Genomic DNA, 16229 nt, shown 5'->3' on the forward strand with positions numbered 1-16229 from the left:
AATTTCATTTTCCCACCTAAAATTCAAAATACGCTTACAAGACGAATGATCAAATTTCAAATCAAAGTGTAAAGATGAGATAAGATACAAAATATTTTGTATAATGTTAAGAGATCCTGAGTAGCAAGGTACGCACTTTGAACACCTTGATTTGTCTTCGTTCATCTTTGAGCAATAATACTGATTACAATTGATATCAAAACCAAGTGCTGAACATGACGATAAAACAACACCAAGCGCTATGTTACTTTACTTGGGTTAAAGGTGTTTTCATGATATTTGGAATTTTAAAGGACATGTATATCTTGGATATAGCTATAGGTTTCAGATAACTTTGAGGTTTAGCTATATTAACTGAAATTTGACTTACCAAGAATTATAACTTCCTCTCCATGTAATGATTGTAATATGTGTTCCTGATGGTCAGTCCAATATTGGTCAATGGATGGAATTTAATATGTCCTTTGAATTTTATGAAATGTCAAAACTTAAAATAGGTAGCTTCAGAAATTTTACAAACACGACAATATTCTGAAAGGTACTGCCAGACATTAATTAGTATGGCAGATGCCAAATTTAAATCACCACCATGTAGTTGCCTATTCAGCAGAGGCTGTGAACACCATTTCTTGACACAATGTCAATTTACACAAACCTTTAGATACATATAACACCTGATTTATTTTACATACCATAAAGAGTTCTTTTTTATATTTAGTGTGACAGTTTTGTGTAATAAATAGGGACTTCTACCTACCTATATGTTTATTTTTATTCTGCCATTTACTAAACATATATGTATATACCAGTACAGTATGCATAAACAAGTCTAACAATTCAGGAACATTAGTTTATACCTTAACTGATATGATGACAAAATGTATAGTAATATAATGTGAGTAACATCCTCCAGTTTGCAAACTCTGATACATTTCAGAGTACATCTAACAGTTTTGCTGGTAATGGAGTAAATGTATCTTTGTAAAAGTAAAAGAAATATTGATAAATCTGATGAATCTTAGACGACTTGGAAGTGCAATGTAATAAACTATAAAGGTTCTGTCACCAACAAAATTAAAGGTATTTTCACAGTATGAATACGCCAAATATCAGGTCCTTCTATTTCTGGTTGATCACTACCATCATCCTCATCATTTGTGTCGTAGTCTTCTTTACCATCTTCCAAACAAATGTTACTGTCTGGTCTTGAAGATAAAAATGAAATATTTATGACATTTCGTAAAATGCTACAAGAAGAGAAGGTTATATCTTATGAAGTTTTAGTATACAAACCTAATATTTGTTGGATTTCAAATGAATATTCAGAGATTTAGATGAAAAACATTTTCAATGATATTATTGGGCAGTATGATAGTAGCTTCATTATCTTTTCGCTATCTGTTACACAGTTACATACATGATAACATTTTAATCACATAAAAATTCTTTATTGAAAAGATACTAAAATTTTCATTGTCTGAATGAAAGATTTAAACTTAGCTTATAATCTTCATCTGACATATGGTCATCTGCTTCAAAGTTACTCTCAGAAACTTCCATTGTAAGACCAGAAAAAAAACATAATAATATTCATTCCCCTCTCTCATACCAAGCTTTCAAATTTTGGTAGGTTGGTAGAAAATTTTTAGAAATTTTTGTGTGTGGGAAAGCGAATCAGGTATGGGAAAGTTGATACTTTCAAAAGAAAAAGTATGATTAAAAAAATAAGAAAAATATAATTTTGAGTCAGTGGCTGTTTAGATCAGTTGGACAGGTAAGTGAGAAAAAAAATTCTTCAGAGGCATCTATTTAGTATGTACGCAAAAATATGGCAAAGCTTGGCCCCTTTCCCCCCATCCCTGTACACATGCATACCTTTTTACACACACCCCACCTGCGTATGTACGCTTGCCGCACTACCACCACCCAAATTCTATAGAACGGCCTATATTTAATCCATGCAGAAATGATCGGGGATTAATAATTTTAATGTGTTTAATAAAACAGATAGTCCACTGACGTTGAATGTCTGACTGCATCAAAGAAATAAGCTGTGTAACTTTAACAAGTTTGTCTAGTGTCCGCTATAATTAAAAACACCGACTGAACCCGGTCAAACACGTTCTATATTAGACAAATTGTTATCGAGGTCCCCCCCCCCCCGTTTCCTATGCATATGTACATATCAGTAGACACCCCACCCACCCCCATGTGTATGTACTAAATGGATGGCCCCTATCTATGGTCTTAGTGTGGTTTGTGTTTATAATACAATGTATTCATTTCCTTCCTATGACAGCCATCTTCGTGATATGCATGTATCACAATGGTTGTTTTTTAGTTTACTACACAAATACTCTCCTTTTATGTATGTATCACAATTATTGTTGTTAGTATACTTACTTAAATGGGTTGATAAAACTTGTAGACTTTCCCATCATAACACTTTCCTTCTCCTGAAATTCTTCAACTCCAGACAAGGCTGAATCCCTAAAAACAAAATTTTTAAATTAATAATAATAATAATAATGAGGACTTTGTATAGCGCCGAATCTTTAGAAGCTCTAAGCGCTTTACAACATTACACAACACATGTAAGATATATAAAAAACATATCATGATATGATTACAAAAACAAACACCATGAAATTAGAAAACAAAAAACATGCTAAGAATATTTAAGGTAGGAAACATTTTTAGGTGTTAAGTTTGCTCTTGCTGTCAAAATAAGTGAGTTTTGAGAGCACTCTTGAATGGGATCACTATTTCTTTGTGTCTAAGTTCAGTGGGCAATTCATTCCACTTTGCTGAGCCCTGGTATGCAAAAGAACGCTGTCCGTATGACTATGTTTTCATAGTGGGATTAATGAGTATACGATTATCAGAAGAGGAGCGCAAGTATCTTGCTGATGTGTACACATGGGTGAGGTTGGATAGGTATATTGGACTAGAGTCCGATAGTGAAATGTAGCACAGAGAAAAAAATTTGTGTTTGATTCTGGATCAAATGGATAGCCAGTATAGGGTACAGAGCAGCGGGGAGGCGTGATATGATCATGGTCCTCTAAGTATGATCCGAGCAGCTGTGGTTTGAAGGTTCTGGAGTAGATATTGAGATGAACCAGACAGAATTGAGTTACAATAGTCCAGCCTTGAAAGTACTAATGGACACACGAGTGTTTTAGTGGCATCAACTGAAAGATATTTGCGGATTGAGCTGATGCGTCTCAGCTCAAGATATGCATCCTTGAATATGTTCATGACATGTTGGTGCAATGTGAGAGTACTGTCCAGAGTAACACCTAGGTTTCGTACTGATTGTGTGAACTTAATGTTGGTGTTGCTGATATTTATTGTTTGAGTTAAAGGATGTGAATGAGAAAGTCTTTGTGTTGTGATCAGAATGGCCTCAATTTTATCATCATTCATCTGCAGTTTGTTACATGTCATCCATGATTTCACATCAGAAATGCACCTCTCTACACCTTGGACGGTAGAATCAATTTAAGTTGGGTGGCTAGATTTGTACATTTGGGTGTCATCGTCGTACAATTGGTGAGACACTGGATGATGATCTATGACACTTGGGTGCGACTGAGTCTACAGAATGAAGAGAACATTTCCAAGAACAGACCCCTGTGGAACACCACAAAATAGATCAACTGGGCTGGAGTGTATTCCATTTGCAGATACGATTTGTGTCCTGTTGACCAAGTAGGACTTGAACCACAATAAGGCTGTATCATGAATGCCAAATACATGCTGGAGATGGTGAAGTAATATATCATGGTCTGTTGTGTCAAATGCTGCAGACAAATCAAGGAGGGTGAGGACTGTAATCTTTCCGCTGTCCAACGCAGAGAGAATGTCATTAACTACTTATAGAAGAGTAGTTTCAGTACTATGGCATGGGTGATATGCAGATTGTATGTTGCTAAAAAGACTGTTTGAATTAAGATGAGACAAGCTGGGATAAAACAACCTTTTCTAAGATTTTTGAAATGAATGGGATATTAGAAACTGGCCGGCAGTTCTTTAAATCGCTATGGTCTAGTGTTGGTTTCTTCAGCAGAGGCTTTACAATGGCAGTTTTGAAAAATTATGGGAATTCCCAGGATGAGAGAGAGGTATTAATAACATCAGTTAGTGAAGGCAATACTGGATCTAAGCACTCAAGTAGCAGTGATGTTGGAATTGGATAAGTTCACATGACTTTGGTGCACACTTCATCAGGATTGTTTGTACGAGATCCTTAGAGACAGGTTCAAATGCTGATAATGATTGTTTCTCAAATTCTGTATCCCAACTGTATGGTGACGACGAGTCAATTGAAATTGTGGTGTCAAGCTTATTTCTAATGGTTTGTACTTTGTCACGGAAGAAATTCGCAAACACGTCCGGAAGGTCGACTGGAGAGAAGGTAGTTGGAAGTGGTGTAGATTTGTTCCTTGACATTAGCTTGTTAGTAATCTCGAAGAGCTCTTTGCAGCTGGAACTTTCCATGATCTTAGAAGTGTAGTGGGCTGATTTCGCTGCATGGACTATATTTATGACATTCTTCTTAGCGACTTCATAGATTTGCTTATGAATAGTGAGTCTTGTGGAAAGCCAAAGCCTCTCAGCTTTACGGTGGTCTCTTTTAGCAGTGCGAAGCTGGTCCCTAACACTGCTATACCATGAGAACACTTTTGAATTGATACTCTGCACTTGGTAGCTGGGGCATGTTTGTCGAGCAATGAACGCAGGCAGTTATCAAGTTGTTCTGCTGTAGGAGGTAAGCAAGCTGTTAGGTTTGCTTGGATGTCATGCATTAGTTTGGTTCTATTTATCATACGGAGGTTTGTCTTAGTAGCAGTTCATTCGACATGAACAAATTATTATCATTTATCATGGTTATTATGATGGGAATGAATGAGATATAATGCTTCAACAAATAATAATAATAATAATAATAATAATAATAATAATAATAATAATAATCATATTTGATTTACAGAGGGTGACTCATTTAGTTAAGGACTATTCTCCCTTGAGGTCCTATAACTAAAATACCCACTGCATGATGAGGAGCATTTGGTTATAAAGTAAATATCATTTGCAAAAAATGACACAAGGAACTTTTCTATCTTCTGCTTTAGTTACTTATGCACTCTCTTTTCCACAAATGATTCATGTTCTTTGTTATTTATGTTTACAAATGCCAGCAAATAATTTACAACAATAATATTATTCTAAGTCATAGTCTAAATATAAAATAATGTACCATATTTTTTTTAAATGTATAATCTTTACCCACTGCAAACTATTTCACAAATATAGATTGATAAATTTCCATGCAGTAAATAAATTACTTAGATATGCATTTTCCAAAACATTTTTAAACAAGTAAATATACATAAAACTTAAATAAAATGTAGTAATACTTACGCAGGTACCATATCTAATTTTGATGTGGTTATATCAGACACAGCAGGAATCGGTATCCGATGAACTATTGGCCCAGGTGTAGAAAGTGTGACCATGTCTTCTGTGACATTCCTCTGTTTCTGATGAATCTTACCGTTTTCCTTGCACTGCCATTCAATTCATAACTAATGTACCCAGGAAAAATAAATGTTTCATTACACACAATAATGCTATATACTTTAAACAAATTTTCATGCATCAAATGTTCTCAACTGTATTGCATTACTTTCCTTTACAATCATTACCATTTGCATTGTATATTTTTTTTTAAAAAAACAAAAAAAAACACAACTAGTGATTGCTTGCCTCTAAATAACGTTTTATGGTTGCTGCGAAAATGAAGCTGATCCTTAATTCCTCTTTGGTAACCTCAAAAACAGCAGCAGTACATGTTATGGTTTACACGTGTGTCAAGTGATATGAGCTGTACAGGCTATATTGATGCAGGGCTGAAACATTTTATTGCAAGATAAATAGAATAATGTCAGTTTATATAAAACATGTTAATTTAAAAGCTATGATAAAGAATTAACTATAAGAAATAAATGGCTGTATTACAAATTGGCTGTTCATTGCAAAAGTGTGACTCACCTATTCAGCAAGAATTTGGCGACCTCTCGATTATTTTTCAGGCTTAAAGTCGACTTCATTTCATTCCATCGCTCATGCTGGTCACCAATACATATGCGCGTGTTGTCATAATTTTCCCAGCGACCTTTTTTCTATTCTTTTCCCTTTCAGAATCCGTAAGATTTCGCTTTCTACCGACTTCCGATCTAGTTGCTTCCTCCATTATTTTTGTAAACACGCGTTTGCGCATGGCTGCAATTTTTAATCTTCGGGAGAGGTCAACTAAGAGGTTACAAGAATATAGGCGTGGCAAACAGCAAGTTTTTGTCTGCCAGACAATAATGAAAAATCGCGTTTTTTATCACAAAATTTCCGATACTAGCCTCATTTCGGCCTCGGTAAGAACACGAATCATAATTATTAATCTAAATAAGTAATTATGAACTGAAAAAAGAACTATATAATTTTTTTCGTTTTTACTTAGGTTGTGTGCCTTTAAGAATTCCTTTCTCATCTGAATACTCTGTGATTTTAGGTTTTGTTTGTTACAGTAATGTAAGATCCATTCTTTCTTCTTTCGACTTTTGTACAGCTTACTTCTTCAATTTTCTCTCAGGGATTATTCTACCCAAAATGGCATGGCAAACAGAACAAACAAATGAGTGTCTACCCTTCTGTTATGGTGCTACGATGACTGTTTAGACAACGTAGAAGAAAAGGTACTGAAATAATACGTACCCACTGTTTTGTGAAGGATGTGATGAAACAGAAGAAATACTAAACAATCAATGGTATGATACTACTGGTTAACATCAGTATAGATAGGAACATGATGATATGATGTCTTGTAATGGAGAACATTCATCAAAGATCCATAACTGTATTCTCTAAAATAATATAACCAAAATTCCTAACAATAAACAGGCTATGTATTAGAGACAAGGTACTTTCCAATCTTTTCAAAAAGAAAATTTCTCGAGGGGAAATCTTAACGACAAAAACTATTGATAGGCTGCACAGTTGTAAACTTAATAATCGCAATGAATGCCATCAGTGGTTACCCGTCAGGTATCTTGTGAATGGAAGTAGAGATGCTTGTGGAGTTTCTTCCTTGAAAATCTAGTCAGTGAACTAAGGTATATACACGTCCTCCTGCTAGAATAAATTGTCAAAGACTGGCTGATCATAATCACAATGGCTCAAGAGGTGTATTTTCTTTCCTGTTCCACTCTCAGAAACGATCTGCCAGTGATGATCATTCCGACAATCATACTTCACAGAAACAGAAAGGTCAAATGACTATTCAGTTTTATAATCAATTGCAAAGTCTGACGTTACAACATTACGCTCAAATTAATCTAGAATATCTTAGTCATCTGACCCAATCATTTCAACTGATGGCTCTAGAGCATTATAAGATCCATTCTAAATCCTTTCGAATTTTCTGCAGTTTCATTCATTCATCAGTTGTGGCGTTACGGTGATTCATTAGACAACATAGAAGGAAAGATATTGATATAATACTTTGTCGAAGTTTTGTGAAGGATAAAATGAAAAAGAAGAAATACAAAACATTCAGTGATATCATAATACTGTTTAGCATCAGTATATATAGGAACATGATTATATCATGTGTTGTAATGGAAAATTTGCGTCAAGTTTACATAATATGTGTATCTTCAATAATAATATATAAAACTTCTGAACATTGAACAGCCATGTATGGCAATATTTCTTTCACTACATTTACTTCCATGTTTTATAGCAAAACTTTTCACGTGGACAAGGATATACTGACAACTGGATACATGTAGAAATGAATCAGTCCATGTGTATGCGTATTCATGCATGTATCTATACATGGCTATATGTATTTTAGAATGAGTTCCTGCTTACAACTCAATCATAATTAATTTATGAAGAACACAATCCTTTCTTGCACCTATGAATTCATTAATACAAAAAATATTGTGATAGTCTTGCAAAAAGAAACACAATTCAACATTACAATACTTTTATCAGATTCATTTAGTATTCCTTTCTCATTTCACTTCCCCTTGTTTTTAGCTTATGTTTCCAACAGTATAATAAGATCAACTCTTACTCCTTTTGAATTTTGTAAAGTTTCATTCATTCATCAATTATAGCGATATGGTGGCACGTTAGACAACAAAGAAGGAAAGATATTAATATAATACTTTCACGCTGTTTTGTGAAGGATATGATGGAAAAGAAGAAATACAAATCATTCAGTTATGTCGTAGTAATATTTAGCGTCAGCAGAGATAGGAACATCATGATCCAATGTGTCGTAATATAGAAATTGCATCAAGTTTACTTCTGACTGTATTTTCAATGATAAGATAACCAAGTTCATAACATTAAGCAGCTATGTATACCTATATTTCTTTTTAATACATTTGTTTCCATGTATCATAGCAACCTTTTCCACCTAGACAAGGAAAGATTGACAACGGGATGCATGTAGGAATGAATATATCCATGTTTAAGTGTATTCATGCATATATCAATACATGAGTATATGTATTTTGGTATGACTTCCTGCTTATAACTCAAGCACCATTCATTTATGAAGAACATGCATGCTATGGTGCACAAATCAAACAATATATGTCCACAGAGATTTCATCTACTGCTGCATATCACTCAATTTGTGGGGAAATTATTTCAGAAACAATTCGACAAATAAAATAAGGAATTGAATTATTTAATAAATTGTTATGTGTGCACAATGTCTTCACATTCCACTGGATACCAAATAACTTTGGAAATTCCTTGAAATAGGGTCACGTCATTCAAAAATCAAATCTTCAATAATAATGTGATCAGAATGCTTTCCTATGATTATGTTTCCTAAAAATCGTCACAACTTGACATCAATTTATATGAGAGATAATTAGACTTTATTGCTGTATTGTAAATAAAAAACATAAAATATTGTAATATTCCTACAGAAAGAAACACAGTTCAACGTTACAATAATACTCTGAAATTCATTAAGAATTCATTTGTCATCTGACTACTGTATGATTTTAGCTTATGTTTCTTACAGTAAAGTACGATTCGTTCTTTCTTCTTTCGAATTTTGTACAGCTTACTTCTTCCATTTCCTCTCAGGGATTATTCTACCCACAAGGGCATGGCAAAAAGAACAAACAAATGAGTGTCTACCCTTCTGTTATGGTGCTAAATGTGACTGTTTAGACAACGTAGAAGAAAAGATAAAGAACTCATACTTACGTACTAGTTTGTGAAGAATATGATGAAAAAGAAGAAATACAAAACAATCAGTGGTATGATACTAATGATTAACATCATTATAGATAGAAACATGATGATATAATGTCTTCTAATGGAGAACATTCATCAAAGATCCATAACTGTATCCTCTATAATAATTTAACCAAATTCCTAACGTTGAACAGGCTTTATATTAGAGACAAGGTACTTTCCAATTGCTTCAAAATAAATATTTTCGAGGGCAAATCTAAACGACAAAAACAATTGCTAGGCTGCAAAGTATAAAACTTAATAATCAAAACTAATGCCATCAGTGGTCACCCGTCAGTGATCTTGTGAATGAAACTAAAGATGCTTGTGGAGTTTCTTCCTTGAATATCTACGCACCACCTCCTGCTAGATTCAATTTTCAAAGACTGGCTCATCATAATCACAATGGCTCAAGAGGTATATTTTCCTTCCTGTCCCACTCTCAGAAACAACATGACACTGATGATCATTCCGACCCTTACACTTCACAGAAATAGAAATGGCAAATGACTATTCAGTTTTATAATCGATTGCAAACTCTGAAGTAACAACATTACGCTCAAATTAATCTAGAATAGCTTAGTCATCTGATCCTATCATTTCAACTTATCGCTCTAAAGCATAACCAGATCCATTCTTCCTCCTTTCGAATTTTCTGCAGTTTTATTCATTCATCAGTTGTTGCGCTACTGTGACTCCTTAGACAACATAGACGGAAACATATTGATATATTACGTTCACACTGTTTTGTGAAGGTTAAAATGAAAAAGAAGAAATACAAAACATTCATTGATATCATACTACTGTTTAGCATCAGTATAGATAGGAACATGATGATAATGTGTTATTATGGAAAATTCACATCAAGTTTTCTTAATAAGTGTATCTTCAATAATAAAATATAAACATTCCAAATATTGAACACCTATGTATGGCTATATTTCTTTCACCACATTTGTTTACATGTGTTATAGCGACCCTTTACACGTAGACAATGATATATTGGCCTACTGGATGCATGTAGAAATGATTCAATCCATGTTTATGTTTATTCATGCATGAATATATGTATTTTGATAGCGTTCCTGCTTACAACTCAATCACAATTAATTTATGAAGAAAATAATGCTATGTTGCACCTATGAATTCATACATGCAAAAAATATTGTGATACTATGACAGACAGAAACGCAATTCAACATTACAATAATAATATCAAATTGATTTAGTATTCCTATGTCTTTTCACTACCCATGATTTTAGCTTATCTTTCCAACATTATAATAAGATCAACTCTTACTCCTTTTCAATTTTCCAAAGCTTCATTCATTCATCAGTTATGGCGATATGGTGACCCGTTAGACAACAAAGAAGGAAAGATATTGATAGAATACTTTCACGCTGTTTTGTGAAGGATATGATGAAAAAGAAGAAATACAAAACATTCAGTGATATCACTCTAAAATTTAGAGTCAGTACGGATAGGAACATCATGATACAATGTGTCGTAATATAGAACTTGCATCAAGTTTACTAATGCCTATGTTTTTTTATGATAAGATTACCAAATTCCTAACATTGAACAGCTATGTATGGCTATATTACTTTCACGACATTTGTTTCCATGTATTATAGCAACCTTTTTCACCTAGACAAGGATATATTGACAACTAGATGCATGTAGGAATGAATCAATCCATGTTTATGTGTATTCATGGATGTATCTCTACATGAGTATATGTATTTTGGTATGACTTCCTGTTTATAACTCAATCACAATTCATTTATGAGGAACATGCATGCTATGTTGCACAAATGAATCAATATATGTCCACAGAGTTTTCATCTACTGCTGCATTGCACCTCAACTTGTGGGGAAATTACTTCAAACACGAACTCGACAAATAAAATAAGGAATTGAATTATCCAAAACATTGTTCTGTGTGCACAGTGGCTCCAATATCCACTGAATAACAAATAACTTTGGAAATTCGTTGAAATATAGTCTGAGGAAATAAAAATAAAATATTCAATACTAATGTGATCAGAATGCTTTCCTAGGATTATGTTTCCTGAAAATCTTCACAAATTGACAACAATTTGAAGGAGACATAATTAAACTATATTGCTGTACTGTAAAGATGAAACATAAAAATATAGCAATTTTGTTACAGAAAGAAACAGTTCAAAATTACAATAATACTCTCAAATTCATTAAGAATTCCTTTGTCATCTGAATACTCTATGATTTTAGCTTATGTTTCTTACAGTAAAGTAAGATCCATTCGTTTTCTTTCGAACTCTGTACAGCTTACTTCTTCCATTTTCTCTCAGGGATTATTCTACCCAAAAAGGCATGGCAAACAGAACAAACAAATGAGTTACTACCCTTCGGTTATGGTGCTACGATGGATGTTTAGACAACGTAGAAGAAAAGGTACTGAAATAATACTTACTGCCTGTTTTGTGAAGGATATGATGGAAAAAAAGAAATACAAAACAATCAATGGTATGATACAACTGATTAACATCAGTATCGATAGGAACATGATGATATAATGTCTTGTAATGGAGAACATTCATCAAAGATCCATAAATGTATCATCTATAAAAATAGAACCAAATTACTAACATTCAACAGGCTATCTATTAGAGACAAGGTACTTTCTAACCTTTTAAAAAACAAAAATTTCTAGGTGAAATCTGAACGACAAAAACAACTGATAGCCTGCAAAGTGTAAAACTTAGTAATCGCAATTAATACCATCAGCGGTCATCCGTCACTGATCTTGTCAATGAAACTAAAGATGCTTGCGGAGTTCCTTCCTTTAAAATCTAGGCAGTTAACTAAGAGATATACAACTCCTCCTAGTAGATTAAATTGTCAAAGACTGGCTCATAATAATCACAATGGCTGAAGAGGTGTATTTTCTTCCTGTCCCACCCTCAGAAACGACCTGCCAGTGATGATCATTCCGACCCTCAGACTTCACAGAAACAGAAAGGATAAATGACTATTCAGTTTTATAATCAATTGCAAATTCTGACGTAACAACATTACGCTCAAATTAATCTACAATATCTTAGTCATCTGACCCTATCATTTCAACTTATGGCTCGAAAACATAATCAGATCCATTCTTCCTCCTTTAGAATTTTCTGCAGTTTCATTCATTCATCAGTTTTGGCGCTACGGTGACTCCTTAGACAACATAGAAGGAAAGATACTGATATAATACTTTCACGCTCTTTTGTGAAGGATAAATTGAAAAACAAGAAATAGAAAACAATTCAGTAAGATCATACCACTTTTTAGCATCAGTATAGATAGAAACATGAAGATATAAAGTGTTTTAATGGAAAACTTGCATTAAGTTCACTTAATACGTGTATATTCAATAATAACATATAAACATTCCTAACATCGGACAGCTATGTATGGCTATATTTCTTTCACTATATTTGTTTCCATGTATTATAGCGACCCTTTTCATGTAGACAAGGATATATTGACAACTGCATGCATGTAGGAATGAATCAATCCCTGTTTATGTGTATTCATGCAAGTATCTATACATGAGTATATGTATTTTGGTATGATTTCCTGCTCGCAACTCAATCACAATTGATTTATAAAGAGGATACATGCTATGTTGCACCTATGAATTCATATAGACAAAAAATATTGTGATATTATTACAGAAACACAATTCAACATTACAATAATACTATCAAACCGATTTAGTATTCCTCTCATTTCAATAACCCATTATTTTAGCTTAGGTTTCCAACAGTATAATAAGATCAATTGCTACTCCTTTCGAATTTTCCAAAGTTTCAATCATTCATCAATTATGGCGATATGGTGACTCTTTAGACAACAACGAAGGAAAGATATTAATATAATACTTTGACGCTGTTTTGTGAAGGATATGATGGAAAAGAAAAAATACAAAACATTCAGTGATATCATTCTAATGTTTAGCATCGTTGAGATAGGAATATCATGACACCATGTGCCGTAACATAGAACTTGCATCAAGTTTACTGAATGACTGTATTTTCGATGATAAGATAACCAAATTCATAACATTAAACACCTATGTATGGCTATATTTCTTTTTACTCCATTTGTTGCTATATATTATAGCAACCTTTTTCACCTAGACAAGGATATATTGACTATTGGATGCATGTAGGAATGAATAAATCCATGTTTATGTGTATTCATGCAAGTATCTATAATTGAGTATATGTATTTTGGTATGAGTTCCTGCTTATAACTCAACAACAATTCATTTATGATGAACATACATGCTATATTCCACCAATGAATCAATATATTTCCACAGACTTTTCATCTACTGATGCATAGCACTCAGTTTGAGTGAAAATTATTTCAGATACAATTCGACAAATAAAATAAGGAATTGAATTATCCAAAAAATTGTTCTGTGTGCACAGTGGCTCCAATATCCACTGAATAACAAATAACTTTGGAAATTCGTTGAAATATAGTCTGAGGAAATAAAAATAAAATATTCAATACTAATGTGATCAGAATGCTTTCCTAGGATTATGTTTCCTGAAAATCTTCACAAATTGACAACAATTTGAAGGAGACATAATTAAACTATATTGCTGTACTGTAAAGATGAAACATAAAAATATAGCAATTTTGTTACAGAAAGAAACAGTTCAAAATTACAATAATACTCTCAAATTCATTAAGAATTCCTTTGTCATCTGAATACTCTATGATTTTAGCTTATGTTTCTTACAGTAAAGTAAGATCCATTCGTTTTCTTTCGAACTCTGTACAGCTTACTTCTTCCATTTTCTCTCAGGGATTATTCTACCCAAAAAGGCATGGCAAACAGAACAAACAAATGAGTTACTACCCTTCGGTTATGGTGCTACGATGGATGTTTAGACAACGTAGAAGAAAAGGTACTGAAATAATACTTACTGCCTGTTTTGTGAAGGATATGATGGAAAAAAAGAAATACAAAACAATCAATGGTATGATACAACTGATTAACATCAGTATCGATAGGAACATGATGATATAATGTCTTGTAATGGAGAACATTCATCAAAGATCCATAAATGTATCATCTATAAAAATAGAACCAAATTACTAACATTCAACAGGCTATCTATTAGAGACAAGGTACTTTCTAACCTTTTAAAAAACAAAAATTTCTAAGTGAAATCTGAACGACAAAAACAACTGATAGCCTGCAAAGTGTAAAACTTAATAATCGCAATTAATACCATCAGCGGTCATCCGTCACTGATCTTGTCAATGAAACTAAAGATGCTTGCGGAGTTCCTTCCTTTAAAATCTAGCCAGTTAACTAAGAGATATACAACTCCTCCTAGTAGATTAAATTGTCAAAGACTGGCTCATAATAATCACAATGGCTGAAGAGGTGTATTTTCTTCCTGTCCCACCCTCAGAAATGACCTGCCAGTGATGATCATTCCGACCCTCAGACTTCACAGAAACAGAAAGGATAAATGACTATTCAGTTTTATAATCAATTGCAAATTCTGACGTAACAACATTACGCTCAAATTAATCTACAATATCTTAGTCATCTGACCCTATCATTTCAACTTATGGCTCGAAAACATAATCAGATCCATTCTTCCTCCTTTAGAATTTTCTGCAGTTTCATTCATTCATCAGTTTTGGCGCTACGGTGACTCCTTAGACAACATAGAAGGAAAGATACTGATATAATACTTTCACGCTCTTTTGTGAAGGATAAATTGAAAAACAAGAAATAGAAAACAATTCAGTAAGATCACACCACTTTTTAGCATCAGTATAGATAGAAACATGAAGATATAAAGTGTTTTAATGGAAAACTTGCATTAAGTTCACTTAATACGTGTATATTCAATAATAACATATAAACATTCCTAACATCGGACAGCTATGTATGGCTATATTTCTTTCACTATATTTGTTTCCATGTATTATAGCGACCCTTTTCATGTAGACAAGGATATATTGACAACTGCATGCATGTAGGAATGAATCAATCCCTGTTTATGTGTATTCATGCAAGTATCTATACATGAGTATATGTATTTTGGTATGATTTCCTGCTCGCAACTCAATCACAATTGATTTATAAAGAGGATACATGCTATGTTGCACCTATGAATTCATATAGACAAAAAATATTGTGATATTATTACAGAAACACAATTCAACATTACAATAATACTATCAAACCGATTTAGTATTCATCTCGTTTCAATAACCCATTATTTTAGCTTAGGTTTCCAACAGTATAATAAGATCAATTGTACTCCTTTCAAATTTTCCAAAGTTTCAATCATTCATCAATTATGGCGATATGGTGACTCTTTAGACAACAACGAAGGAAAGATATTAATATAATACTTTGACGCTGTTTTGTGAAGGATATGATGGAAAAGAAAAAATACAAAACATTCAGTGATATCATTCTAATGTTTAGCATCGTTGAGATAGGAATATCATGACACCATGTGCCGTAACATAGAACTTGCATCAAGTTTACTGAATGACTGTATTTTCGATGATAAGATAACCAAATTCATAACATTAAACACCTATGTATGGCTATATTTCTTTTTACTCCATTTGTTGCTATATATTATAGCAACCTTTTTCACCTAGACAAGGATATATTGACTATTGGATGCATGTAGGAATGAATAAATCCATGTTTATGTGTATTCATGCAAGTATCTATAATTGAGTATATGTATTTTGGTATGAGTTCCTGCTTATAACTCAACAACAATTCATTTATGATGAACATACATGCTATATTCCACCAATGAATCAATATATTTCCACAGACTTTTCATCTACTGATGCATAGCACTCAGTTTGAGTG

At 33.2% G+C, this 16229-nt stretch overlaps 1 protein-coding gene across 1 annotated transcript; it reads right to left on the bottom strand.

Moving 5' to 3' along the window:
* Window positions 1-793: 793 nt before the first annotated feature.
* Window positions 794-8438, bottom strand: LOC149786551 (uncharacterized). Its single transcript, XM_089977053.1, has 4 exons — window positions 6058-8438; window positions 5428-5591; window positions 2404-2490; window positions 794-1205 (listed from the first exon to the last, which is right to left on the bottom strand). The coding sequence occupies exons 2-4, from the start codon at window positions 5520-5522 to the stop codon at window positions 1049-1051; spliced, it is 339 nt and encodes a 112-aa protein (XP_089833179.1). The 5' UTR covers window positions 5523-5591; window positions 6058-8438; the 3' UTR covers window positions 794-1048.
* Window positions 8439-16229: the final 7791 nt, after the last annotated feature.

Source organism: Sinohyriopsis cumingii, chromosome 12, assembly GCF_028554795.1.
Source record: "Sinohyriopsis cumingii isolate HCF-2022 chromosome 12, ASM2855479v2, whole genome shotgun sequence".
Lineage (NCBI taxonomy): Eukaryota > Metazoa > Mollusca > Bivalvia > Unionida > Unionidae > Sinohyriopsis > Sinohyriopsis cumingii.

What these genes read in the sequence shown, in the direction of transcription:
- LOC149786551 (XM_089977053.1), bottom strand. Translation starts at nt 5,522, where the DNA reads ATGGTCACACTTTCTACACCTGGGCCAATAGTTCATCGGATACCGATT. An exon ending in AAATTAGATATGGTACCTGC is followed by an intron (nt 2,491 to 5,427) that starts GTAAGTATTACT and finishes TTTTGTTTTTAG; the next exon opens with GGATTCAGCCTTGTCTGGAG. An exon ending in AGTTTTATCAACCCATTTAA is followed by an intron (nt 1,206 to 2,403) that starts GTAAGTATACTA and finishes TTTATCTTCAAG; the next exon opens with ACCAGACAGTAACATTTGTT.